Raw genomic sequence first — 27,322 nt, 5'->3', positions numbered from 1 at the left:
CCTTACCTAGACCTGCTGTGGCTGGCTTACTCCCCTCGACCAATTTCCTGGAAATATACGGTAGTGCATGTCCCCACACTGCTCTTCTTAGCTTGAGCCCAGATGGATGAAGATCTTGTAATCAAAAATAAGCTATATGACTGTTACCTGCGCTGTCAATTCCCAATTTAATTGTTGACGAACCATGGCTCGAGTGGAATTATAATGCATTAAATAAAGTGTCAATTTGTTCTGCATTTAAGCATCCGGGGTAGGCCCTGCCCTACTAAAGATCTATACCACTAGACTAAGATTATAACTCGCCAACAATCTCATCCTTCTGCTTGTAAAAGTCAGGTTTGGTAATAACCTCATTATCAGCATCCTTGATCTTATCCCAAAACCTCTCAGCATTCTTGGGATCATTAGCAAAGAGCGTGTCAATGACCTGCTTCTTTGGTGTCTCGCCCATCCACTGGAACAGAGAAATATCTCTAAACTCATCTGACCTAAAGATCTCAAGCATCTCAATGGGCTCGTCACCAATGTTCTCGACAAAGTGACCCATGTTTCGGGGAACAATGCCGACATCGCCAGGGACGTAGTCAAAGGTTCTAGCAGTACCCTCTGCAGCAAAGATGGTAACTCTTGCACGACCCTTGATGAAGAACGACCACTCATCAGCAGAAGGATGCCAGTGCATCTCCCGGATGGCACCGGGATCGATGATGGCGTGGGCTGCAGCGATGGTCTTGGAGATGGGGAAGTTCTTGGAGTCAGTGATGCGGACTTGGCCGCCACTGGTCTTGAGGGGAACTTGATCGTGCATGCGGTGGGTAAAGTTGTACTTCGACTTCTTGGCCTTCTTGCCCTTGGGGGCTTCATCCGAGATTTTACCAGGATTGCGACCTTGGAAAATGTACTTTTCTCCCGCAGGAAGGTTCTTGAAGACCTCGGGATCCAAGTCGAAGTTCTTGGAGATGACTGACTTGGGTGTGTGTGCTGAATTTGTTAGCCATGTGATATGCAAACAGCTGAGATAGACCATACCGAGCCAGTCAGTGAGCACAAATGTTGACTCCTCAGAGAAACGTCCATCATCAAAGATGAGGAGAAACTCAGTACCGTTTGGGCTGAGACCCTGGAGGGAGTGAGGGACTCCGCTGGGAAAGTACTAAAGGCTTGTTAGTCGGGTCTTAATCATGAATCAAGTTTACTTACCCATAGATCTCCCTTCTTGAGGTCGTCAATGAAGTTGCCACCCTCGTAGTCCAGAGCTGTCACTCGAACCTCTCCGTCAAGGACATAAGCCCACTCAGCCTCCTTGTGCCAGTGAAGCTCACGGTAGACACCTTCGCCAAGACGCATGTTCACACCAGCAAGCTCAATACTTGTTGGAAGCTCGCGAATGGTTGTTTGACGAGTCCATCCGCCTTCCTGCTTCAGGTCAGCCACTATTGAGTTCTATAAGCAAGAGACGTACCTCAATTCGGATATGGGAGTCGGCAAAACTCCATCGCATGTTGGCAAGATTGCCATGGTCAGTGCTAGGTGGTCTGACGAGATCTGGGTTCTGACGCGATCGCGCCTCATTCCAAGGTCCAAGAACAGAAGCTCCAAGACCATTACGCCAGGGAAGAGGGTCAAGCTTGTCCCCGACAGAGTCGACGGGTGAGTCGTAGGGATCTCTGTCACCAGGAGTGAAGGGGATCTTCTTGCCACCAGTCACGCCACGGTAATTGTCTGGGATCCCAAGGCCCTTGAGCAGTCGCTCACGAGGACTGTCTTGGACTGGGACGCCAGCGCAAATGTCCAGAAGGACCGAAAAGAAAGCAATTTGATAAAGATGCATGATTGCAGATGATCAATGGAGGAGAAAATGGAATCTACCTCCAAGTAGATATCAATAACAAGGTTTGAACCAAAAAACAAATGACGTGATGGTTGAGGGGAAATTGGGCCTGATGATGTATCTTGCTAATACAATTGAATTGTTGAAGTAGCTCAATTGTTCATTGTCCTCTCACGTTAAGTATCATTTGAAGCTGAAAGCCAAATCATCGCCAAGATTCTTTCGGCACAAAGATCATGATACCGAGAAGGCGATAGCCGGTTCATCCCCGAAACAGGCTTATTCGAACAGGCTTACAAAACCCGTCCAAGGTGCCATTGCATGGTGACGCTGACGAGTGCCGTAAAAACGGGTATCCGGCACATAGCGCCCTGCAACAAGAGCCATTATCAGATGCAGCCATGTGGCACAAACATGGGGCAACCTCCAGACGATCAACCTCGCAAGCGCGTTGTTGACGATGAGAGGTTGGCTTTGAGAACTAGGGAACTTTCTTGAAACGATATGGTGTGTTTGTGTTACTTGCAGCTGCTTAAACAAGTTAAAATGAGGGGAAATAGGTGATATTGAGAGGGGGTGTCAGGCTTTGTAAAAAGATGACGCCGAAGGACAGTAGCATTGCAGTTTGGAATCGGGTATAAGCACAGATTTACAATTCCCCGCTTATTAGAGACGAGCCATGTCGATCTGGACGATTGTAGTGTCTCCCCTCGGATGGCGGAATTAACGGGTATACAGGTCCGGAACTTGGTTGTCCTTGTGTTGCGACACACCTTCGGTGAAAACGCGGGGTTGAGAACTAAGAGTGCAAAGACTATCCTCTAAGCGATGACACTATGTGACGGTAGTGATAAGCTAAACTTCATTCCGGACGAGGTTCTTGGCGATTAAGTTGCGGGCGCTATTGTAGTTTATTCTGGTCTTTGGCGTCGTGCTTATTTACTCCCCGTCATCGAACCATTCCAAAGAGACATCAATACCTACTATCAAGTTCATTGTCACACATTCAGATCATACGACCAAAGAAACCATGTCTCAACCCTACGGTGCAATCTCCAACGGTGAAAGCAGAGCTGAAAACGGCATTTCTACTCAAAATGACGAAACGCAGCCTCTGCTCGCACCAAAGCCGGGATCTAGATCTTGGTTGCGCACGAGATTAGGTGCTGATGTTCGTCGAGATTGGGCGGATGTTATGCTTCTCTCGTGTTATATCATAACAGGCATTCTCGACAGTGCTTCCATTTCCACGTGGGGTGCTTTCGTGTCCATGCAGACAGGTCAAGATTTACTTATTTGTTAGTCTTGGGAATCATCATACTGACGAACTCACAGGTAATACGGTTTATCTCGGTCTTGGTCCAACGGCGGGGACGAACCGGTGGAAAAAGTCTGGAACCTCGATTCTGTCTTTTTGCATCGGTTCCTTTCTGTTCAGCCGTCTGCATCGAGCCTTCACGTCTAGCCCAAGACGCAAATGGGTCTTTTGTTTGTCTTTTGGCATTCAGACAGCGTTCATCGTGGCAGCAGCGTCCATTCTGACATGGGGCCCGAAAGGCGCTGGTCCAGACGACGTGCCCTGGTACGTGATCGTGCCAATCGCCCTCGTGGCCTTTCAAAGCTGCGGGCAAGCCGTGGCGAGCAGAGCGCTCAAGTTCAACGCTCTAACCAGCGTCGTACTCACGAGCATCTACTGCGATCTGTTTTCAGATGCGGGGTTGTTTACTGCTTCCAACGTGGAGAGGAACAGGCGTGTGGCTGCACCGGTGCTTCTTCTCATCGGAGCCATTATTGGAGGAATTATTGCCAAGAGCGAACTGGGAACTTCAGGAGCCTTGTGGATTGCCGCTTTGCTCAAGTTACTCGTCATGTTTGGATGGGCTGTGTGGCCTGCAGATGAGGGGTCTTCGTGAAATGACGAAGTCTATCGGGCTAGCGATGTAACGACATGTGTAACCTAGTCTAGCATAACTGCTGTAAAATGATCTAGAACGTGGCTTGCAGCAGCTTGAGAGCTTTAGGAAACTCGCTCGTATATGGGAACTCGATAGCTTAGAATAAACGGTCCGTATGACTCGTTAGACTATACGATAACCGCCTTGATAAAGTTGGGACCCAGTCATGCCTTACATCCGAGTTCCGTGTAGAGTCACTCCTTGTAAAGTTCTAAAAATGTTTCATGTATCCTTGTCTCGGCGACAAAAGTAAGACATGGGTCTCAAAACGGCGGGAGATCTACAAAGCCCGATGTAAGCGACCCTCACTCGTCAACGCAGCACCGTTCAAACAGCCATTCATCTTGATCCAAATTCATCAAGCTGGTCATATCATGTGGACTGTAGGATCAAGCTTGTTCGTCAGCGTAACCCCTCATATGCCGGTGACACAACCACCGTCAACACCTCTTTGCGTATCGTCAGCTTACAGAGTCTTGAAATGGTATGGCCAGGCACCTTTTGCAACGATAAACACTCCCTCCCAAACTCAATTGAGGTGTGTTGTTGACTTCGGATGAGATGGATATCTGTCGGTATTCGGTATTATGTAGATGAATTCCTTGATGAGGTTATACGCCCGTCGTATCGAGTGTTACGCATATAAATGTGCCCAATCCGCTGTGCAGTGAGGGCCTGGAAGGGTGTACGGGGAGTGGTCGTCAAATGTAGTGAGGTGTGATACACTTTAGTAGTTGATAGACTATCTATCTGTATGTCTGTACGTATGTGCAAGCTGCCACATGACAGGTAGGCGATAGGGTGTGATGGTGATGCACTCGGCAGTATGTTTTGGATGCGAGCCATGCGTTGCTATCTGTAGTTAAAGTCTATATCAACCCCAAGTGAATCACTACATGAATTGAATTGCATCTTTTCAAATCACTTCAAACAAGCTCTACAGCATTGCAGAGATGAATATGAATGCTCTCAAAAACTTCCAATCCGATGTTAAAAACGACGTTACCTGGAATCGAGCAGCTCGACTGAGCGTCAAAGGGGCCAAAGCTCTCCCCTCGGGAACAGTACAATACATCAGTGACAAAGTTCCCATCGTTGGCTGGCTACCACGATATAATCTGCGATGGCTCATCAATGATCTTATTGCTGGTCTGACCTTGGGTCTTATGCTCATTCCTCAGGGCTTGTCCTATGCCAAGATCGCGAATATCCCTGTTGAGTATGGCTTGATGTCGAGTTGGCTCCCAGCTGTGATCTATGCATTCATGGGTTCTACTAAAGGTAAGTTAAGCTGACAGACCCTCGATTATTGAGCTGACGTTTGACTGTAATTAGATGTCTCTACTGGCCCAACCTCGCTCATCGGTCTCCTCACCTCCGAAAACGTTCACGCCCTACAAGACAGATGGACTCCGTCCGAAATCGCCTCCGCGACAGCCTTCATGATGGGTATCTACGGTATGATACTCGGCTTCCTGAAGCTCGGATTCCTCCTCGAATTTATATCTCTTCCTGTCCTTAGTGGCTTCATCACTGCCATCGCCATCACCATTATTCTGAACCAGATGGACTCTCTCCTCGGTGAAGACAATGTCCGCGATGGCGCAGCCAAACAGATCCATGATATCTTTAGTGAACTCCCCAATGCGAACGGCTGGGCCTGTCTCATTGGCTTCACTGGAATTCTGTTCCTCACAATCCTTGAGAAATCTGGAAAGAGATGGAGCAAGGATAACAAGGTCATCTGGCTTCTGTCTACAACAAGAGCATTTCTAGCCCTCGTCCTGTTCACTGGCATCAGCTACGGCGTCAACAAAAATAGAGAAGAATATCTATTTGAAGTTGTCAAAGTCCAGTCTGAAGGTCAGCAAGTACCCACAATGCCAAAGGCAGACCTTATCCCCGAAGTCGCTGGTCGCAGTATCGCTGTGTTCATCGGATCCGCAGTTGAGCACTTGGCCATCGCTCGCGCCTTTGCAGTCAAGAACAGCTACACCTCTGATCAAAGTCAAGAGCTATGCTACCTTGGCATCACCAACTTCTTCAACAGTTTCTTCCATGCTATGGGTGTTGGTGGAGCCATGTCCCGTACCGCTGTCAACTCGTCATGCAATGTCAAGTCTCCCCTCTCTGGTGTTGTTACCATGGCTGTTGTACTGGTTTGCGTTTATGAGCTTGTTGGAGCACTCTTCTGGATCCCCAAAGCTACTTTAGCTGCTATCATCATCACTGCTGTTTGGGGTCTGATCTCTCCACCTTCAACTTTCTACCGGTACTGGAAGACATCGTTGGCTGATTTCATCTCGTCCATGCTTGCACTCTGGGTCACCCTCTTTCACTCTAGTGAGGTGGGCATCGGCTGTGCTGTGGGTTTCAATATTGTCTACATCCTCCTTCGTCAGGTCTTTACCCGGCTGACATCAACTGGTGCCGACGTTGAATCCAACCGCAGACCTACCTGGGCACTTGAAAACAACCACACCTCTCCACCTACAATCCCAGAAGACGCAAGAATCTTTACCTTTAACGAGTCTATAATCTTCCCCAACGCCTTTGCCAACACCACCAAGGTACTTGATGAGATTCAGACTTATCATGCCGCCTACTACAGTGGTAGCCATGGGCCCGAAACAGAAAGGAACTGGTCTGTGGTAGGTGGAAAGAGAGTAGCACGTCTCCGCAAGAAGGCCAACATCAACGACCCCTCATCACTACCTGGCATTGGACTGGTCGTCCTGGACTTTTCACGCGTCAATATGCTCGATACCACGGCGGTGACATACTTGAAGAACCTTGTTTCAAACATCAAGTCTTATGGTGGAGACGGCACTGAGGTCAGGTTCGCCAACATGAACGCGGTCTGCCGTGAACGAGTTGCACGGGCGGGTTGGCGCGTCATTGAGGTTGGTGGCAACGGTGAGCTCCAGGGTGATCTGGAAGATGATGGTGAGCCCATCTATCTCTATTGGGATACGAGAGCAGCCGTGGTGGCACCGAGGAGGAGAGGGTCGGTGTTGACAGATGATGGAAAGGTTCATGCTGTGCATGATGAGAAAGCCGAAGTATGATGGACAGTAACATTTATTTATCAACCAAGTAGTAGTTGTGGTTTCAATATGATATTCACAAAACATACCATTATTCTTACGCTCTGTGACGGTATTACTGCGTTTCAGAGAATGCAAGCGCGCACTTATCATGGTTCTCCTACTAGTTGTAAAGTGTGATCAACTGTTCGATATAGCCTCTGTTTACGGCAGATTCTTTCACATACAACCAAAGCTCGTAGAAAATACGGGATCCCATCAAGTTCATTCATTCTGTAGAAGAGTCGTAGCTTTCTGAGGTCGAAGCCTCTGTTTTCAGCAACCGCTGTCCTCCCTTTTAGGAGGTCCGCAAGTTTCACTCTGACCAATTGCACGTTAAGATTACACACAATATAACAAGAGGATAACAAAACAGCTACAATAGACTATTGACCTCTGTCTTTAAACGGATATATGCTTAAGTAAGAGGGAAGGCTCTGTCAGCTATTATAAAAGTCTTTTATCGGCCTTTTAAGCTCATATATACATAGCTGTCACTCTTCTAACTGAGGGTAGATATTAAGAACAATAACGTATACTTATCTTCGACACCGAAATTTAATTGACGATGTCTCCACTCCGGCGCCGATTATGCTCTATACCGTTTAAGATAAGATAGAGCCAGTAATCAGGCCCCATCTACCGTTTTCCGGCTCTGAACCGGCCCAGAATGTTTCCCACCCCCGACACTTTCGGGCGCTTACTTGACGACACTCCCCCCTACAGCATGAAAACAGCAGATGCATCTTAAATTTAATACATCATCTAATTTAATTTCTAAGGTTCTAATTATAGCTAGTAAAGCTTCCTTGTGTTAATGATCCACTTTGGGACAGCCTCTACGCTCACTTTCCCCTCCGTGTTTCCAGATGATCAGTTCGAAGCTTTTCAGCGGGCAGATGCGCATGCATCGAAAGAGAGCCAGGTCATTATCGATATTATCCCTATGATAGAAGGGAATATCGGGGATAGAATATATACCGCTCGCCAAGTCCTATTCACAAACCTTAACCATTTGACCGATAGTATACTTATGCCAGGCAACCTAGATCTATACTATAGTGCTCATCCTGAATAACTTGACCAGAAAGTGCATTATGAACTTGGCGGTCATATTATCCCTTTGATATAATATGATCTTCCTATTATACCGAACTTCTTTCTTAGGGTAAAAAGTCCAGATAATTCAATTATAGTAGCTAAAAAATAATTATTATATAATATAGCATTAAGAGTAATAGGCTATAGTGCTATCTAATTATATAAAGTAGATACTATAATATATAATAATAAGGCTTATACTATTAGCTATACCTATTAAGATAGATAGATAACTTAAGATATATATAAGCTATCTTATTAAGCTATCTATTTTTAGAAAAGAATCTAGTATTATTATAATATAACTTAAAGCATTTGCTTTAACTAATAACCCAGATATTTAACGGTAAGGAGCAACTGTATATTATAATAGAAGAGATTAGGCTAAGCGGTAAAGGGACTAGGTAATTATATAAGCTAATGAAATAGCTGGGCTTAAAAGTCTTAAATCCCCGTAAAGTAATGCCTTAGGAGTGAGTTTTATAAGCGATATATCCTATATTACGATTAAAATAATAATTCTAAAGAGGATTACAAATTTAGGTTTATAAGTAGTGCTATTACTATATGAATCTAATATATCTGCAGACGAGCTATTACTCGATTTCTAACCGCCAACTAAACGTTCACGATCCCCATAAAAGCAATCCTATAGCATCTAGGATCATAACCATTCGGAGAAAGCCGATACTATCAAAGAATCCTTTCAAAGTTGGGAAAGACTTCCAACTCCTTCCGGGCAATCAGACGGGATGCATTTAGTTATTAAAAAAAAATTCCAAGTCCTTCCTACGGGATGTAGTCTACTTGTTGCATCAACCGGCTCTGCTTCCTCAGCTCGTGGCAGCTTCAGCCCGGCTCGTCTTGTAACAACAGAAGCCCGCCTAAGCTTGCCACATTAGAAGTCTGTTGGAGATAAGCTCCTCATTAGCACGGTCGGTAAAATTGAGACGGGTACGCTTGCAGAGGAGATTATTTCCGGAGGGCAAGATAATACCCTATTGGACTTAGTGGCTGCCGGTCGTCTTTTCCAGAAGAATACAGGACTTATCTGGTCTTAGCCGATAATCTGGATACTTCGATTCAGATTGCTTATCAGATTGCCTGGGGTTTCGGTGGCAGAGTAAAGAAGGGCTCTGCCAAGCCCGCTTTTTAGAAATTAACACATTTTTCAGGTTTAGAAATAATATCATGTATCGTCGGCTTCATTAGCTGTTCACTCTATGTTCCTCTTCTTCGTATTGCTTGACTGTTGGAAAACCTTCCTGAAATCACTGCATAAGAAGGAAAGCGACAACGTTGTTTTTTTCTTCTTTTTCTTTTTTTCTTTTTTTTGGCTGATACATGTATATAAATTTGAAGGACTCTACTGCTATATAAATACATTTCTTACAGAAGGTCTGTCATGAACGTCTAGGGAGTAAACGAAAGACTAGCTCTAGTTACCCATAGCAAATTAATCATTTTCACGAGGCTGGATCATTCGACTGAGCCGTCGTATGTCTAGCGGGACGTGCGATTGACCCCATCAGAGAAACATAGATCAATCTCTAAGGCGGGCTTTCTCTTTTCCAGGTGCCTGACCTCAAGATTATCTTCAAGACGGGTAACGCGGAGCATCCAAAGTTTTCACCTAAGTCGTCTGGGTTCTTTGGCTCCAAGTATCAATGGAAGATCACTGAAGAGGAGGATGGCGGTACCAGTCCTGATTGGCTGTGAGTTGTGATGTCCGGGAACTGTTTCATTGACAATCACGAAGACATTGCCGGAGTAGAGCCTTGATTACATTACATAAGAACTAAGTTAGATAAATAATAGCTTTCTAAAGGGTCGCAACAAATAGTATAAGGCAAAAACAAAATCCCAATTCTACAAGCTCTTACTACAGCAGAGGCAATGACTCAAACTAACACCTACACTACGAGTTAGACATTTCAATTTGTACACCCTCGAGTATGTAGCGCCTTCGAACAACTCTATAAGTACCAGATGCCATGGCACCTCCAGGTCTCCCACACCTATGATGTATGAGTGAAACGGCTCCATTGCTCAGTCATCCAATGACTTTATCGACCCCACAACATAAATCAGCCCAGTATCATCGTTATATCCAGACGCTATCAGCAACTATCTACGGTCCATTAACAATATCAAGGTCTCTCGAACGATCACTTCAGGTCCCACCAAGCTCAACGTATCCTCGCTGCACCGCAGCGCTGCGATTTCCGATAGCGAGTGTCCTCTCCATATTAGCCCGTTTAGCCAAGACGCCGTCATCAATTCGAAAAGTATTCGATGCCCGAGAGGCAGAGACCAAGACGTTGACTAATGTATATGAGAAGAGTCAGACTCTGAGGGAAAAGTGCACTTCCCACTGCCAACGCTGCCATCCTTCCACGAGGAGGCTCTCACCGGCCATGCAACCATGCCGGTTCAGCTTGAAGTCTCACTTTCTCCGCATCCTCAGCCTGATCCAGGCGCCCGCTGCAAAATCATCCGAGTAGAGCTTCATGTTGGACGTGACCAACTCGGACAGTGGCACGCTGATGACAAGGATAACGATTGGTCAGTGGACAAAGACATCAGGATCCCTGTTTGGTCTGATATCGTGGGTGTTGGCGACAATCCGTTCAACGATAACCCGAGAGGATGTTGTGTGACCTTGATAGTGGAATTCCGTGGAGGCTCATCGTTGCTTGTCTCGTCAGTTGCTCTGATACAGTTTGTTAAAATCGCACGAGGAGGTAAGCGGGACCTGTAAAGTTATTTGACAATGGGCAGAATAATGTGTTTAATTGTGCAAGAATCATATAGTTATTTGTGAATGACAGGGAGTGTATTCATGAGGCTTTCCGATCCTAGCACTCTGTGTGCTGGCTTGCAAGAGTCATCAAAGTAATCCTTCTTCACTCAATCATAAATACAGGTTTGTTGTTCCAGTCACTATTTAACTGATATCCTCTAATAAAGATGAATCCACATTTGTCAACCTTGGTTAGCTGTCCTGGTATGTGCTGTGGGCAATATGCCACTAACCAGAATAATGACTTACGCGAAGACTGTGCGATACATTACATCTTTTAGTTACAGCCTTGCTGACCTCACTTCTCCCTCCTTTTTTGTCTACAGTGGTCCATTATTTTCCGCAAACCGTACCAGTCGCAATCCCAACTGTCACTCCCAAGCCATTCTGAACATGACCAACTTTATTGAAGAAATGATCGATAAAACTTGGGAGTATGAAAAGGGAAGAGGGAGGAAGGATCGCAAATGGGGCTTTACAATTTATCGGACCTACTGCGGCGAGGAGTCTGACGATGCCTGGCAAATGCTTCTCTACTCTCTCAGACAACAAACCAAATTGGCATTCGGCGCCTTTGACCCTGACAACCACAAGGAAATTGGGTTTGAAGAGGAGATAAAACAAGACGACATCCAACGACTGAAGGACTTGTTCAGTCTCGATGTTCGTGAGGACCCTGCTCTGTTTGATGGCTTCGATATTCCAAGGCTTCGCGAGTTCGCAAAGAAAGAAAAGGAAGACCGGACTCAAATTATCAATGTGGGAGCCCATCGACGAAAGGGCATTTGGCCCAAGGGGGTTCGGGGAATGGCGGATTGGGTGTTTGACTATGTTCTTCTCGCCGATGAATCAGTTCTAAAGGATGTTGACAGAGGCGAATTTATCGTCAAAGCCGTTTCAGTACTGTGGAGAGAAGGACACACGCCATGGGGCTGGATGAGGATTCCCACGGGCTACCTGGTCGAATTGTGGCATCACCTAATCTTCCATGAAGATCGCACTGAAAATGCCTTGAGTTTCGATGGAGACGAGGAAGAGCTTGAAAATCTCATCTGGGCTGGTGACGGTGCCCTCTTTAGGACTGGACAGTACTCAGAGATTCGTGATGGATGCTGGCACTATGATACTCAAGATTTGAGAACTGAGTCGTGAGAGTAATTAGGGCAATATTCATCGAGCTTTACAACGCTAGCTAGAGCTACTCCTAATCGGAAAACAGTTAAAAATATAAAGAGATATAAGCCCGAAAAGATATGCATCAAGTGAAGACTGGAAGGTTGTACTAAGACGTAGTGGCTCCAGTAAAACCTATACAGTAGAATGCATCAATTTTCGTAACAGTGAAACTTGTTTCTCTTCTCTTTGTAACAGCCCCAGGGCAACTGGTCTATTTATTTCTCCCCTACATCAACATCATAACTACGATGACTCTCCAAGAATGTCTGACATAATCCAAAAGACAACGGAATTACCTATCCCTGTAAGCCAGGGGTCGAGTCGGAGCCTAGAGCGAGAAGGAATATCCCTGCCGCCCGTTCACCTGACTACCCTACATCCAGTATTTCGTTTCATGGCATTATCTAGCGACATTGAAAAGCAGCAGTCGCTACTGAAGATGATGGTCCGTTTCCCTTTTGTATACTCAGATATGATATTGAATATACTGAAAGTGTATGCACCGATGTTAGCTGATGCTGACACCAACCGGGGATGTGAAGATTGCGAGAATATGGGCGATATCATACATCGGTAAAAGTTATCGTAAGAGCTAATTGTATATACACTGTCTATCTAAACCCCAACACAAACCCAATAGTCAGCCCAGAGCTTCTCGCACCCACTGCCGACTGTCGGGTTCCACTTCAGCAACTGAGCCATGGTAATCTTGTAGTACTTCTGAATCGAGGCACAGGTAGTTGTAGAAGCTACCTTGTGAAACTTCTTACAGTTGGTTGTCATCTTGGGTTGAATCGGCGAGGGCGTCTTGATACCGTCGCTGGGCTTGGTAGGGGTGCCACCGATGACACCGACGCAGACGTTATCCAGCCTAAAGGTTTGTGCAGTTAGCACCGACCGTAGGATTCCACTTCCCAAAGTCTGATAAAGAGATGGAATAGTAATTCTGGATGGACGAGCAGGTCGTTGTTGAGCTGACTGGATGGAACTTGTTACAGTTTCTAACCATGTTAGCTTGGATAGGCAGAGGCGTTGAGATGCCGTTCGACGGCTTGGTAGTCGTAGCAGCCTTTGTAGTTGTGGTCTTGGTCTTGGTAGGGGGGGACCATCCCACAACTCCGACACAGACCCAATAGTTGGTTAGTAGAGATTCGCAATTCTTACCAATAGCAGGGTTCTATGAGTAAAAGGTGGCAAACGGAACGTTGTAGTAGTTCTCAATGGATATATAGGTAGTCGTAGACTGGATCTTGTGGAATTTGTTGCAGTTCTTGCTGATGCCGTTCTGGATAGGCGATGGAGTGCTGATACCGTTGGCGGGCAGTGTGGTTGTGGAAGTAGCTTTAGTAGTCGTCGTGGGCTTATATCCCTCGACACCAACATAAACCCAATACCTAGCCCACAAATTAGAGCAGTTAGCCTAAACATTAGGATTCTAGGCGATAAATTGGGAGAGGGGCAGATTGTAGTAGTTCTTGATGGATGCGCAAGTAGTAGTGGAAGTGATTTAGTGGAATTTGTTGCAGTTCTTAATAAGCCCTTCCTGGATAGGAGAAGGGGTTTGAACACCTCCAGTAGCTGTAGGCTTTAGTGAAGTCGCCGAAGGTTTCTGGGCGGGCGTGCCAGGGACACTAACACAGTAGTAGTAACCAGCCCAAATGCCACTGCAGTCTGCATTAACGGCAGGATTCCACTTAAAGAAGGTATCGAAGTCGAACGTGCCGAAATTGGAGATGATCTTGGCATATGTCTCACCCTTTCCGGCTTGGTGGAAAGAGATGCAACTGTCGATGAGACCATCTTGCGTGGTACTGGGTTTCGAAGCACCTGTGATTTTTTGACTCCTTGGCGAGTCATTCCTTGTAACGAAAAGTCTTTGGACCCTGAGTCCTGGTCGATCTCCAGCCCGCTTCAGGGTCTCTTCTGCAGCTCTTGGCCGAATGGTGGAGCAAATCATTTCGAGGTCAGGCGTTTTTGTTCCGATGGTACTGAAACAAAACCAAGCGTCTGTATCTGGTTGAAAGATCCCCTCTGCTGCATCCCGTCTGTCGTTTCGTTTGCAAACTCTTCCTCTGCTAGAACGTCCGTGAAAGGACGTTTGATTGTAGCTTTTACCTTCTTTTTTCGCAAACATATTCTTCCCATAGATCAATACAATCCTATTGTGACTGGGCGTCTCTTCATTCAATTCTCTCGGTTCAGCCCCCATCAGCGAGGCCAAGATGCGTTTTCGCTCTTGGGTCTTGGTTGTGCTGCTGCTATGTGCGTACGTAGCAACAGCAGCAGACAGCACAACCTGCAGCGCTACCAGGAGGTGTGCTCAGGGTTGCTGCAACAAGTCTGGAAACTGTGGCTTTGGCCCTGACTGTAAGTAAGATATTTACCTGCATGCTCATTAGAAAAGAGGCTCGTGTGAGCATTGGAGTCATGATGCTTTTTGTTGTGAACTTATATGAAAGTAAAAGAAGGAACGTTAGAACAGAGGCTAACTCAAGCAAGATTGCGGAAAATCTGTCTGCCGCTCTGACTGTGACAGACTGTCAGAGTGCAATCCCGGATTCGGATCAGCGTGGGCTCAGAGAGATAAATGTCCCCTGAATGTCTGCTGCTCCAAGCACGGATACTGCGGTGTAAGCAGACCAAGATACGACCAAAAACGTCACGTGCTAATAAATAGTCGATAGACAACCAAGGACTTCTGTGGAAGCAAGACGGTCAAATGTCCAAACTGTAGGAAGGTCGGCAACATACCGCGTGTCGTCGGCTACTTTGAAGGCTGGGCCAAAAACCGAGCTTGTGAGGTTTTCATGCCTGAACAGATTCCCATTGGTCTGTACACGCATATCAACTTCGCGTTTGGTACTATCAACCCCTTCACTTATGTGGTTGAAGCCAATGACGAAGAAGGCAAGCTCATGTATGAGCGGCTGATTGCATTGAAGAGGAGAGACAGGAATCTCAAGATTTTTCTTGCCATTGGCGGTTGGACATTCAATGATCCTGGACGTACACACAAGGTCTTTTCGAACCTGGTTAACTCGGAAGGAAACCAACAGAAGTTTCTTGTCTCACTAATGTCTTTCATGGCACTCCACAAGTTTGATGGATTAGACTTGGACTGGGAATACCCGGTTGACAAGGATCGTGGCGGCATGGAATCGGACTATGAGAATTTCCCCAAATTTATGTCCAATTTGAAGGACCTGATGGAGGATGGTGATAGAGGCTTGACTATCACTCTTCCTGCATCCTACTGGTACCTACAGTACTTTGATATCAAGAAACTGGTAGGTCTATCTGTCGCCGAGATAATAACTGAACTAACCATGCCCAGGAACGCACAGTTGACTTCTTCAACATCATGTCCTACGACTTGCACGGCGTTTGGGACCAGCACGCCAACTGGACAAAGCCCTATCTCAACGCTCACACCAACCTCACTGAGATCGATTCTGCACTGGATCTTTTTTGGCGCAACGACATCGACCCGGACAAGATTGTCATGGGCCTCGGCTTTTACGGTCGTGCATTTATGGCTAAAATAGCGAGCTGTGTTGAGCCAGGTTGTCAGTTTAACGGTCCAGCCAACGCGGGAAAATGCAGCGCAGAGAAGGGTATCTTGCTCAACTCGGAGATTGAAGGTGTGATCAAAGACTGGGACTTGACACCTAAGCTCTACAAAGAAGAAGCTGTTAAGTTGATTACATGGGGAAGAGAGTGGGCGTCATATGATGATGCTGAGACGCTCAAACTCAAGGTGAACCGTGCGGAAGAACGATGCCTGGGCGGTGTCATGGTCTGGGCCATCACTCACGACACGAGAGATGCCAAGTATAACCTCGCCTTGGCCGACGTGCTCGGCCGCAACACTACAAAGGGTTCTTTGGATCAAACTGAGGATGCGGGCAAGTGGGTCAAGACGCCGTACGAACAATGTCGCTGGGCCAACTGCAGAGAAGGATGTCCCAAGGGCTGGAAGACTGTTCCTCGCAGTGATTCTGGGGCACGAAAGGGCGAGCAAATGTTTGACGAGACGGGCTGCGGTGGTGACGGCGGGCACCTTTTCTGCTGCCCTGCAGACGAGGACACCCCCGTGTGTGGATTTTACGGCCATAGTGGTGGAGATTGCCAGAAGGTGACAAGTTGTCCGAGCGGCATGGTCGAGGTCGGGTCTAACTCGATGTACTGCAAGCACAGGCCCGACCGACCATACGTTCAGACAGCTTGTTGTGAGACCAAGAGCTAGAGTATGAAGGTCTACGGCACCTGCAAGTGGGGAGAGTACCCAGAGTGCGACGCCAGCCCTGATTGCCCCTATGAGGATTGGAGTTGGCCGCTAGCCAGTTCGTCTTCGGGGTCAGGCGGAGGGAAATGCAATGACAGAAAGAATGAGTTGGGCACTCCCATCATCGGCGTTCAGGCGCGGAACTACTGTTGCAAAACCGATCCTGACATGCGCTTTATTGACTGCGAGGTCAGACGCGACATTGGTCCTTATCCCAAAGACGAACCCATTTATGGGTTCTGTCGTAGCGGGTGCCCTAGCGATCGCGTGCGTGTCGCTCTAGACACTCAGACTCATCTCTGTGCTGGCCCCGGCATAGGTGGTCAGGCCACATGCTGCAAGACAACGTACAACCACGAGCATTGGGTTGACAACGACAAGTTTGCGGCTTATAAGAAGGCCATGACCGACTAGGTTGAAGATCAGACCTGCCCTAACCCCTCCAAGATCTTCAAGCGTGGGTCGTCGTCGACAGACCTGGTTGCCCGAGATGGCAAGATCCAGCTTGTTACGTCTCACGATATACTCACCGATCTCATCGCCCTCGCGGGCCCTGCAGCCCTGTTACCCAAAATGCGCCTGGAATGGAACACTGCCATGAGAGCGGCTAACTACACATACTTGCAGATGACCTACATCAGCCGCTACATCCGAGAGAACTGGATCTTGGAATGGGAAGGGCCCTCGGACTTTGCCCGCGAGATCCTGTGCCAACCGGCTTACTGGGCCAAAGTCATCCGGGCCTGGGCTCTGGGCGATACAGACCCCAGCACGGGTGCTATGAATTGCACATATGCCATTTGCGACGTGAATGGAAAGTGCTTGGAGGACGACGACGAGGGTGAAGGCCCGGCCGGCAACGAGCGCCGTCATGCCAACCTGTTTGGCCGACATGCTACGCACCTACTATCCCATTCGCATCATCACCACAGACGCCACACGTTACAACCTCGAATAGTGGAACCTCTTGAGGTCACAGACCCAGATGATACGACCGAAAAACATGAATATGCCATCGAGATCCCTGATGTGAGTTATTTCCAACTACCTGGCTAGTGAGAATCGCACACTGACCCAATCAGAATCCTACCGCAGAAGTGATCGCACAAGATGAAGACAACCCACTTCTCAAAAATGTATATCAGATTTGGTTTCCAAGCATGTGCTGGGTGCCCAAGATCAGAGTGAAGCCATTCGCGGAACGTGGGGCTCGGCCAGTACAAGGTATGCACTCTTCTTCCTCCTGTCTCTTGAAGGAAGCTTGGTTCTGACTATTTCATCTAGTTGAGCACTTGGTTGATAAGAATATTCTCAAGAAGTTCTTTATTTCTTCAGCCCTCGGAAAGTATGAGTTATTTTCCTAAGAGTGATATAAACCTTTCAACACCGCACGCTTGCTAACGAAATCTGCTAGGCTGAGATCTGGTACGGTTTCCAAGTATGGGCCTATACCTATAGCCTTTTGGGATCGGATGGAGCAGATAGACTTGGCACTAGAGCCCGGTGTTCCTGATCTTCCGGGAAGTGAAGGTGGCACTTACCAACGATCATGGATCATGGATCGCGCGTTCGAGTGCCTCGGAAGCGCCAGAAACGACCAGGTTTTTGTGCTTATTGAAAAAATCATCAACGACGCAAAAAATAAAGTAAGCTTTTTTGCTTAGTTCTACTTCTTATCTGTCTTTATTCTTTCATTCTTTTTCCCTCTTTGCCTATCTTCATATCTACTTCTTGTCAATGCTTTCTTTTCTCTTGGTTACGTCCGCAATGTGTTTAACATAAACAACTAACGCAATCAGGTTTTCTGTGAGGACCGCACGAATGGCGTGTCGTCGATAAAGGAAAAGCTGAAATGGGGTCCGAAGACGCCGGATAAGGTCAAACAGGACAAGGCAATGATACTGGTGACCCGAATTCGCGACGGTTTCGCCGCTTTCCTCTACATAAACAGTTCTCGGGTGCAGTTGAGGAAGATCGTCAGGGATATTTATCTCAACTTCCAAGTCGCCGAGAATGTCTACAACAAAAAGTACAAGAACGAAGCGGATTTCAAGAGGGTGCAGCTTGCCGACTACTGGGTGGAATGGATCGTGGACTACTTCGATTTCATATCCAACAAGTTCAAGAGGGATGTGAGACAGCAGATCAGTGAGATTCGGGCAATATTGAATGGTGTGAACGAGCCTATTGTCACAGAGGTACTGGCACATTTGGCTTCATTTGCGGATATGATGGACAAGAATCCTGCCCAAGGCAGGGTCAACCCCAAGATTCTTGATGGTATCAAAGATGACGATACAGAGATGGGAGGCACCTAGTATCTATACCTAGATAGGTATGACTTCTATACTACTTGAGTCTCTAGCTTTTAGGATACAAAAGATAAATAAGCTAAGAGCCTCCTCTAACGTCATAAAGACTGACCTAATGATCTCGTCTCTTATGCTTTAGCAGACTAAATTAAAAAACACCCCAAAGCCTGTCTGTTTGTTGCTGTTAAGACTTTCTAGCCTGTTATAAAGTTGTGTTGGTTGAGAGGTCCGACGCATGCAGTAAGAGGGACTAGCGCAGGTAGGTAATAGAAGAGTTAACCCTTAAGGCTGCCAGGAGAAAAAATAAATAGCCTAAAAAGCTGTTCTAAACTTCATTAACCTAACTAACTAATTTTATTTCTGAAGATATTACCGGCTAATTCTTCTAACGGCCTAAGGCGGCAATAAGCCCAGAACGATGTGAGATCCTCTGATCGGCAAGGCGGCGTGAATTTCATCTCCTTTAAGCCCTAGCTGTGAGGATACGATTATACCGTAGATTCTAAGCAGAGTAAGTAAAGTAAGATTGTGTAAAATGCTTTTATCGATATGAATCTTGTGGTGTACGGGGACTTGTATTTAGGCGTATGAACTCTGGCTAGGTTGATATGATGAGATTAGGAATTTGGTGATTCCGTATATTCTTTCACCCAAGCTGAACTAATCATTCCTCTATCTAATGAAAGTTGTTATTTGTTGCTACTTCATTCTTTCTCATCTTCGAAACCATTCAATGCCAGACGCCGCAGGGATCCAAAACAACATTCACAGCACGCGAGAGCTCGGGACCGATCTTCATCGTACGTCTTTTGGGTACTATAGTACCGCCGTCGACGAATCTCGGAACAGCTTCCAGTGTCGTGAAGTATATCCTCTTCATACCAGATGTGGTCTTCTAGATCTTCCTCGGGTCTATTAAAAGGGAGACATTAATAAGTCCGGTCATCGTAAAACATAAGGTATATCTACAACTCTAATAGGTAGCCTATTAGAATTCTCATCTATCCCTATCCCGAATTATTATTCCATAGCAACGAAACAGCCTTAATGATAGATTCGCCCTTTTCGATATCTTTTAATACTCCTTTATTAGCGAGCAACATAAAGTCGAAAATGTAGTTTGCAAGTGTAATAGGTGTGGTTTCTAAGGGATAAACTAGTCCATATTAGGTTTATGTTGGCAGATATGTAGGGCGTTATTACTGAGCAGTTATAAAGTGTTATATCTCTTAGGGTTAAGGTAGGGTTAGGTATATTTAAGTAAAGAAGTCTTATTGATAGCTGGTAAGCTAACTATACTAATTAGTGCTAAATAAGTATATATATACTTAAGTTTATATAGATTAAATATAGTCAGTTTGACTGTATTTAAGAGATAAATAGAGTCAGTTTAACTCTATTTGTTATATAAGTCGAATAGCATACATTTGACTTATTATAGGGTAGCTATCTTGCTATTAGTTAGAAACTGCAGAGCGTATTCTTTATGTGCGTTAGACTTGTCAGGTCGTAACAATAAGAATTAAAAGTATAAGATTTAACTTTAAGAAAAATATAGACCTTTATAAATAATTATATAATACCACTAAACAATAATATATTAATATTCAGAATTTAGGTTTTATATTTAATTCTTCTTAAATATAAGGATTTTATTCACGATTGGAATTAAGAGCTTGGTATTAACGGTAGCGTGACCTAGTAGGTAAGCTAAAACCAGGGCTGCGTAAAAGGAGAGGGCGTAGATATAAGGCCTAGGTAGATCGATTACCATTATTATAATAAGAACCGTTTTTAATAAATAATATTACGGTCGATAATGGTAATAAGAATACAACGGCAGTAAATACCATGAGAATATCAAGGCCGGTTTCTAGAGCTATATCGATTATGGACCACCTGGTGCCCGGATAAACATTAGCGAATTCTCCAAATTTTAAAGCTGCGAAGCGCTGGATTAGTAGTTGGGTCGGTGACGACCAGCGAATCCCCGGTGTTGTATGTTTTTTGGGCGATGGGACAACGCTGTCATCTTTTGCTCTTGTTTTCTTTTACACCTTTTTGATAAAGAATTTAAGTGATTGTCTGTGGAGGTCATTGTGGTTGGGCTGAAGTCGCAGCTATCGGTTCTCAGAGTCAGATGTGCCATGACAATTATTTAGTGACCGACCCCTGGTAATCAGCGAAAGGGTTGACGATGAGTTGCGCTTCCCTTTAGAAAGACAATGCCTCAGGGACCTCAAGCTTCCTTTCAGATGGCTTGTAGAGAATGAGTTACAGAATAGAGGTCGCTGGCCAATGGGGTGATGGCAGCTTTCCTTATGGCGCAATGAGTGCATGGGCTTACGTGCCAACACATGTTTTGTCCGATTTGTTATGGATCTTCACGATTCCTTGACTGTACTTAGACCCAACTAACATTGTTGGCTTCTGCCTAGGTTCCCTGCAGAATGACCCTTGTTTTTCTCATGGCATGATTATAAAGACCCTCGACAGTAAGAGGTTTGGAATAATATTTGTATTTGTCAAACCTAGAAAGATCACCATGACTTCTCGAGGAGCTATCCCTCCCCCTCCATCTTTTGAGAATCTCAAGCCTGATGGGGTACTGGCCGAGACCCAAGATATACTCAACTCTACTTCAACCCTGCATGACACTCTATCCGCTACATTCACAGGCGCAACCGCAGATTTTGCCTGTGTAATCCGCCCTATTGTGGACGATGCCAACCGCGCAGCATGTCGCTTACGCATTTTGACGACCCTACTGGGTCAGTTGTCACCGGATCGGGAACTGCGACATGCCGCCCAACAGGCCGAAATCCGTGCCGCTGCAGCTCAAGCCAACATTCTCATGCGCAGTGACATTGCATCCCTGGTTGCAGCGGTATACGAGAAAGACAAGATCGTGCCGGATGGAAACCTTGATGAGCAAGATCGCCATTTACTTGCTCATATGCATGACGAGTACGTACGTTCTGGGGCGTGTCTACCAAGTGACGACAAGCGGGAAGAACTTCGCGTTGCGCTCGAGGAGATAAATGCTCTTCGATGCGAAGCACAAGTCGCCTTCACAGAAGAAGAGGACGGTATCTGGTTCCAGCGTTCAGACTTGGCGGGCGTACCGGAGAACGCGCTAAAATCAATGACTCAAGAGGGATCTCGGATCCGGGTAACATATCGCAATGACCATGTGACGGCTGTAATGCGACATGCCCTCAGTAGCGAGATGCGTCGAAAATTCGCACTCGCTCAGCAAAATCGTCTTCCCGATAATGTAGTACGTTTAGCCAAGCTAGTCGCTTTACGCGATCATGTTGCACGGCTCTTGGGGTTTGAACACCATGCGGCTTTTAAAATAACGGACAAGATGGCACCCAGCGTTGCCTACGTTGAGCATCAGTTAAACGACCTTCACCAGAGGCTAAATCCAATTGCAATAGCTGAAATCAAGAAACTGCTTCGTCTCAAAGAGATGGATTCTGGTGCTGGGGAGCTATATTCGTGGGACAGGGCGTATTATCTTCACAAGCAAAACCAGGAGAATCTCTCTGCAGACCATGCTCTTTTAGCAGAATACTTTGAAGTCACTCACACCCTTCAAGGGATGCTCAACGTTTTTAATGAGCTTTTTGGTATCAAGTTTATGCGCATCAAGACCTCAGTATGGCACGATAGTGTCGTGGCATATGAAGCCTGGGATACACCTGACGAGGGAGGAAATTTCCTGGGACATTTGTACTTGGATATATTTGAGAGAAAAGGGAAATATCACGGCGCGCAGCACGTCATGATTCAGCCGGTGTGTTTACATCAATTGGTCATATAACATGTTCTAATCATGAATGTTTAGGGCTTCACTTTGGCGAATAATGACAAACACTACCCGGTGTCAGCGTTAGTGTGTAGCTTCCGCAACTCAGCGCCTTCCCACCCATCTCTACTTCAGCACAGTGAGGTGAAAACCATGTTTCATGAGCTTGGACATGCTATTCACAACATTGTTGCCAGAACCAAGTATTCCATCCCTCATTCGCGAGACTTTATAGAGATTCCGAGCATCATGTTAGAGAACTGGATCTGGCTCCCCGATATACTCGTTCGGCTGGGTCGTCACTATGAGACCTACAAGGCCCTACCACGGGACCTAGCAGAAGGGATCGCACGCACTAGAAACGCAAACAGGGCTAGCAACATCCTTGCTCAGGTTCAGCCAGCCTTATTCGACCTTGCCATCCATACACCTCCAACTCATAAAGATGCATTAGAAATGGACACAACCGCAATTTGGAATTTAACGAAGAGAGACATACTACCGTATAGCTTTGGGCCAACCCCGCAAGATTTAGGGGCTGGACAGGCGCGATTCGCACACATGTTTCGCAAGAACGACGGGGGTTACTTCGCTTATCCCTTATCTATGGTCTATGCGGCAGACATATTCGCATGCGCATTTTCACGAGACCCAATGGATCCGAAAGTAGGGAGACGATACAGGTATCAGGTGCTAGAGCCAGGGTCTAGTCGTGCAGAGATAGAAATATTAAAAGACTTTCTGGGACGAGAGCCTAGCTGTAAGACGATTCTTGATGAGCTTTGCCAATAGACCGCTGAGTCACTGAGACCCGCTGATATCTACCACTACTTATTAAGCAATCTAGGTAAATGATTATGTGCAGATCTGTTTTGATAGCAAGTCTAGTAGTATAACGATGGGCAACTCTTGTATAGGATTTAGGCGATTTTGTATAATATTTCGTAAGGTGGACAGATCATCATCTTAGTCCATCGGCTTGTTCAATTGTGATTGACCATACCACTAAACTACCACGAAAAGGCTTCATCCAAGAGAACATAGGCGCGACATAGTGGGTTACTCCTCACAATCTCAACAATATCGTTACGAACTTCATCCGACATACCAGGAGGTCCGCACACAACAATTGCCAGGGCACCATCCTCGCTCGAATTCGACCCTATTAACTCTCGCGTCAAGATGCCCATGAGGTCCAAACGCTCCCCTACAGCCGTTTCGACTTGTACACTCCTCGGCAGATCAGCAAGTACCGGCGCCAAAGCCGTAATGAGACCCTTCTTCCGACTCGACCAGAAGAGTTTTGTGTCGCCTGAAGCACCTTGTCGGACATATGGGAGACAAGCTGTGATGCCTACGCCTCCTGCGATACACAAGATATCCTTGCACTGCGACAGTTGTGGTGAAATATGGCCAGAATGATGATAGGGTCCTTCAACTACCACGCGAAGTTGAATTGTTTGAGATTGCGGTCCAGACACTCGCGATGCAAGGTTCTTAGTTATGCCTGTACGGACGCGAGCATAAAAGACTGTTGAACTTCCCTCGGTTGCGCTAATAACTGTAGTTCTCTCATCGACGCCAACAGCCTTCTCAGCGTCTATCTTGGAATTTTGCGATACCACCAAACCCTTTCCCTCGTGGCCGTTTGCCGAGGGTTTTGAGCTACCCTCACTAGCCAAAGCGCCAGAACATGCGACAGAAAAGGGGTGAGTTTCCCAGAAGCGCCATGAAATCGTCGGAAACGCGAGATACGCAACACCGTCCTTGAGAGGCTTCCCATCGATTTCAATGCGAATATACTCTCCATCGACATCTGCAATAGCCGAGATGGTTGCCGTTCGACTACCTTGCCAGGCCATGCTAGCAAGACGGATAACATGCTCCAGGCCCCAAATGCCTCCAGCCACGAATGCAAAAATCTCGTAACCCCAGTTGTACTTATAAAGGTACCAAATGTGATAGTAGTATCCAATAATGAAGATGAGAGCGAGTACAATATGCGAGCCCAGGAAGAACTCGTATACCTTTTGTCTGACTGGCAGGAGAGAGCAGGGGAGGATCGCACAGACTGCTACAGTCCCTACAATACCCCATATCCAGTACTCACGCACCAGCTCTTCTTCGTACGTTCCTTGGATGACATAATTTGCCAGAAGCATAGCTGAGTGTACGATTGTGTGGAAAATGGCCCAGTATCCAAGCCATCTGTGTAGCAGAAGATAGGTACTATGACTCCAGTCCGTAATATAAAGAAGAATGTTGTTCCGTGTTGAAAAGAGAAACAAAACCACAACATTGCCCATGGCCATGTCGCCAGCACGGTTGCCGACAATACTAATTGTTTGCATCTTGAGTGATGAAAAGCTGGCTTGTGGTTGATGGATAGTATATGGTCCGAGCCAGAGGATGATGTTGAGAATGCTGATGAGGAGAATATAGAGTGCTTGCCCCCGGTTGGGAACATTGCCAGCAATATTGGGCTTGCGGTGTTGTCGACCAAACGCTGCTGGATAGACCAGAAATGACTGCCAGTAAGTCCATCCTCGACTCTGGGTCAGACCAGGGATGAACCTGAGAAGCGAAAGGACGGTAGGTAGAAATACGCCCACAAATATAATGATGAGGGTCATTGTTGTGTGGCCTGCCTCGTTGGTCTCGAAGTCATAGAGGTAGTTGTACTGGAGCTGCCAGTCGCTCGGTCCAACGAAGCTGGTCTCATTGAGGGGATTGCTTCCACCAGCCGTGATAGGCAGAGAGCTGGAGACGTTGAACGTGCTAAGGCCTTCAGGTGAAGAAGTGTCATGACCACCGTGACGTCGCAGCAATGGATTCCTCTTCATGTGGTGGCCACTGGTATTGTGACTAGAACTGGAGGTGGTGTTGTGGGAGGCCTTGGATTCTTCATCTTTAGCTTTAGCCAACGCATCCTCATACGACATAGCAGGAACATATTGATAATCCCCAATAGTTCCTGTTCCAAGATGCGATGCCCAGTAGTCTTGGATTAAGGTTATTGAAGGATTTCCTGCAAGGGGGCAATATGTGTCAATGCAGAGAGCCATGGTCTTTAGAAAGGTAGAATCTTGCACAAAGCAATCAGGAGGTGTCGTGACCGGATTATGCGCTGTTCCATGATTTTCTGTCGACTCGGTAGGGGTGCAAGAAAGAGGCTGTTTTCGAATGACTTGGCGACAGGCGAAGGAGCAGGTGGGATTATACATTGTTTTTCCCCAGCCGATGAGACCTATCCCATCGGCTTGTACCCCAATGACGCATAGCGCCAGAATAAGTGTTGATAAAGCCATTGACTTTGGATGAGGCGTGGCTGTGGTGAATCGGTAATTCAATGGAGGGCCATGGCTGCTTTAAACAGGCGGATGACTGCAATATTTCAATCATTGGGAAGATGGATTAGCCGGGATGGTAACACGCCACGGTGAGCAAGTTTTCTTCTGACTGGGGTCCTATATTTGCTCAGCTAAAGGAGATAGTCTCAGTTATCCACATGGCTTTCAGGATACACATACCTATTCTATCGCTCACGTTTCAAAATCAGCGAATGAAAGCCGGAAACAGATTGATTAAAGACGAAAGTTAATTCTTTACTAACAATTAAAAGAGATATTGAGAATAAGTACTGTCCATCTCAAATCAGATTTAGAATATCCAAGTAAGTATCTCTACATACACATTGCCTCTTCCCAACAGAATACTGTAAATAAGCATAAAATTAACTCAGTTTAAACTACCCACCAACTCTGAACTAGTACATGTCTTTCTGGCGTAAGTGTCTATTATCAATGTCCTGATAGGTTGAACAATAACTGTCTAGCAGGGAATGCATGGTCTTGGCATGAAATGAGCACGTTTGAGAAGGTTTCCTAATACAGATGACAAGCATAGAAATAGGTACGTACTATGTACGTCCGTTGTAGGCGAGTGCGCTCACAAGAATAACCTTGGTCGACTCCACCAATAAGGTAAAGGCCCGAGGCCATTCTGCCATCGAATTCATGTACGGCATTGTCATTATTGTACTATAGCGATTGTCCCAGACATGAATGGCATAAATAAGAACAAAATCATTTACGCTTTTATTTCGTCATGCCTAGAAAACTGATTGTTTTGGTTGATGGTGCACGGGCCTCAGGCCACTAACTGGTCTGCCTCATCTTCAGGGTGACAAAAACAAACCGCAACACCAACAAAACATCAACATCAACATCAACATCAAACAACCCCCATTCCAACCACAATCGCTGCAATTGCCCACAAGGCACAAACAGTAACCATCATGGCTGAATCACAGCCTGTTGTTCCGACTGTCCATCAACTCATCGTCGACAACCCCTGGTTCTGCAAGAATCCCCTCTTTTGGACCGCCCAGCATCTTGACCTCCTCAACATCAAATTCGAACGCATCGATGCCCTCCTCAAACATCCCCAGTCTCGCAAGTATCTGAGCATGAAGGACGATGACCCTTTCTACTACTGGTCCAGGCGCTTCGCCAAGAACCTCACCTCTGTATCCAAGCACGCTGCCTTTACCCGAATTCTGGATCTCATGGGTGTCAAGATGTGGCATCATCCGTACGTCTGCTTCCTTACCATGTCACTCCGTGCTAAATCTGTTGCATAGCGATGAGAAGGCTGTGTTCTTGTTTGACAGCAAAGACGTCCACGTTTCCGACTGCTACGTCTGCCATTTCACCCCTCCCTTTCTGTCCGAGCTTCCCATCATCGGCTACTTCCACTACGACGACGTCAAGTGGGCTCGCCTCAAGAGCATCCGACCTCAGAGCAACCCCGGCGACGGCGGAAATCCCCCCATGGCTCGAGTCTGTCGTATCCGACTTCGCAACGTCACTCCCATCGAGTGGTCCGAGGATCCTTACCTCGTCGGTCTGATTCTGTCCTTGGCCCAGTAGCAATGGAGCAAGGAGCGACACCCCTATG

General features: G+C 46.4%; 11 protein-coding genes across 11 annotated transcripts; 8 read left to right on the top strand and 3 right to left on the bottom strand.

The window, feature by feature from the left end:
* Window positions 1-210: 210 nt before the first annotated feature.
* FGSG_11113 (uncharacterized protein) lies at window positions 211-1,975 on the bottom strand. The gene is made up of 4 exons (XM_011326940.1): window positions 1,463-1,975; window positions 1,201-1,416; window positions 1,030-1,153; window positions 211-981 (listed from the first exon to the last, which is right to left on the bottom strand). Exons 1-4 carry the CDS (start codon window positions 1,829-1,831, stop codon window positions 293-295), a joined length of 1,398 nt encoding a protein of 465 aa, XP_011325242.1. The 5' UTR covers window positions 1,832-1,975; the 3' UTR covers window positions 211-292.
* Window positions 1,976-2,861: 886 nt separating this feature from the next.
* On the top strand, window positions 2,862-3,744 carry FGSG_11114 (uncharacterized protein; the record flags this gene model as incomplete). Its single annotated transcript, XM_011326939.1, has 2 exons — window positions 2,862-3,111; window positions 3,167-3,744. The coding sequence occupies 2 exons, from the start codon at window positions 2,862-2,864 to the stop codon at window positions 3,742-3,744; spliced, it is 828 nt and encodes a 275-aa protein (XP_011325241.1).
* A 298-nt stretch (window positions 3,745-4,042) lies between these two features.
* Window positions 4,043-6,854, top strand: FGSG_11115 (uncharacterized protein; the record flags this gene model as incomplete). Its single annotated transcript, XM_011326938.1, has 5 exons — window positions 4,043-4,080; window positions 4,174-4,324; window positions 4,528-4,550; window positions 4,730-5,067; window positions 5,122-6,854. 5 exons carry the CDS (start codon window positions 4,043-4,045, stop codon window positions 6,852-6,854), a joined length of 2,283 nt encoding a protein of 760 aa, XP_011325240.1.
* A 4,315-nt stretch (window positions 6,855-11,169) lies between these two features.
* On the top strand, window positions 11,170-11,928 carry FGSG_11116 (uncharacterized protein; the record flags this gene model as incomplete). The annotated part of the gene is made up of 1 exon (XM_011326937.1): window positions 11,170-11,928. The coding sequence occupies one exon, from the start codon at window positions 11,170-11,172 to the stop codon at window positions 11,926-11,928; it is 759 nt and encodes a 252-aa protein (XP_011325239.1).
* A 639-nt stretch (window positions 11,929-12,567) lies between these two features.
* Window positions 12,568-13,809, bottom strand: FGSG_13855 (uncharacterized protein; the record flags this gene model as incomplete). The annotated part of the gene is given in 6 exon segments (XM_011326936.1): window positions 12,568-12,930; window positions 12,959-13,129; window positions 13,157-13,346; window positions 13,522-13,583; window positions 13,589-13,645; window positions 13,708-13,809. Coding segments are annotated over 6 exon segments (945 nt in total).
* Window positions 13,810-14,759: 950 nt separating this feature from the next.
* On the top strand, window positions 14,760-16,198 carry FGSG_13854 (uncharacterized protein; the record flags this gene model as incomplete). Its single annotated transcript, XM_011326935.1, has 2 exons — window positions 14,760-15,239; window positions 15,287-16,198. The coding sequence occupies 2 exons, from the start codon at window positions 14,760-14,762 to the stop codon at window positions 16,196-16,198; spliced, it is 1,392 nt and encodes a 463-aa protein (XP_011325237.1).
* Window positions 16,199-16,864: 666 nt separating this feature from the next.
* On the top strand, window positions 16,865-17,338 carry FGSG_13853 (uncharacterized protein; the record flags this gene model as incomplete). The annotated part of the gene is made up of 2 exons (XM_011326934.1): window positions 16,865-17,266; window positions 17,333-17,338. 2 exons carry the CDS (start codon window positions 16,865-16,867, stop codon window positions 17,336-17,338), a joined length of 408 nt encoding a protein of 135 aa, XP_011325236.1.
* A 636-nt stretch (window positions 17,339-17,974) lies between these two features.
* Window positions 17,975-18,555, top strand: FGSG_13852 (uncharacterized protein; the record flags this gene model as incomplete). Its single annotated transcript, XM_011326933.1, has 2 exons — window positions 17,975-17,992; window positions 18,037-18,555. The coding sequence occupies 2 exons, from the start codon at window positions 17,975-17,977 to the stop codon at window positions 18,553-18,555; spliced, it is 537 nt and encodes a 178-aa protein (XP_011325235.1).
* Window positions 18,556-21,094: 2,539 nt separating this feature from the next.
* FGSG_11118 (uncharacterized protein) lies at window positions 21,095-23,087 on the top strand (the record flags this gene model as incomplete). Its single annotated transcript, XM_011326932.1, has 3 exons — window positions 21,095-22,351; window positions 22,403-23,029; window positions 23,061-23,087. 3 exons carry the CDS (start codon window positions 21,095-21,097, stop codon window positions 23,085-23,087), a joined length of 1,911 nt encoding a protein of 636 aa, XP_011325234.1.
* Window positions 23,088-23,373: 286 nt separating this feature from the next.
* FGSG_11119 (uncharacterized protein) lies at window positions 23,374-26,396 on the bottom strand (the record flags this gene model as incomplete). Its single annotated transcript, XM_011326931.1, has 3 exons — window positions 23,374-25,726; window positions 26,055-26,078; window positions 26,284-26,396. The coding sequence occupies 3 exons, from the start codon at window positions 26,394-26,396 to the stop codon at window positions 23,374-23,376; spliced, it is 2,490 nt and encodes an 829-aa protein (XP_011325233.1).
* A 264-nt stretch (window positions 26,397-26,660) lies between these two features.
* FGSG_11120 (uncharacterized protein) lies at window positions 26,661-27,294 on the top strand (the record flags this gene model as incomplete). The annotated part of the gene is made up of 2 exons (XM_011326930.1): window positions 26,661-26,956; window positions 27,006-27,294. 2 exons carry the CDS (start codon window positions 26,661-26,663, stop codon window positions 27,292-27,294), a joined length of 585 nt encoding a protein of 194 aa, XP_011325232.1.
* Window positions 27,295-27,322: the final 28 nt, after the last annotated feature.

Source organism: Fusarium graminearum, chromosome 3 (assembly GCF_000240135.3).
Source record: "Fusarium graminearum PH-1 chromosome 3, whole genome shotgun sequence".
Classification (NCBI taxonomy): Eukaryota; Fungi; Ascomycota; class Sordariomycetes; order Hypocreales; family Nectriaceae; genus Fusarium; species Fusarium graminearum.
This window is presented reverse-complemented; position numbering and strand designations above follow the sequence as displayed.

Bases quoted from the DNA above. Each gene is read 5' to 3' on its own strand.
- FGSG_11113 (XM_011326940.1), bottom strand. From the start codon at position 1,831: ATGCATCTTTATCAAATTGCTTTCTTTTCGGTCCTTCTGGACATTTGC. The intron at 1,154-1,200 runs GTAAGTAAACTT...ACAAGCCTTTAG, and splicing joins TCAAGAAGGGAGATCTATGG to TACTTTCCCAGCGGAGTCCC. The intron at 982-1,029 runs GTATGGTCTATC...TAACAAATTCAG, and splicing joins TGTGCTCACTGACTGGCTCG to CACACACACCCAAGTCAGTC.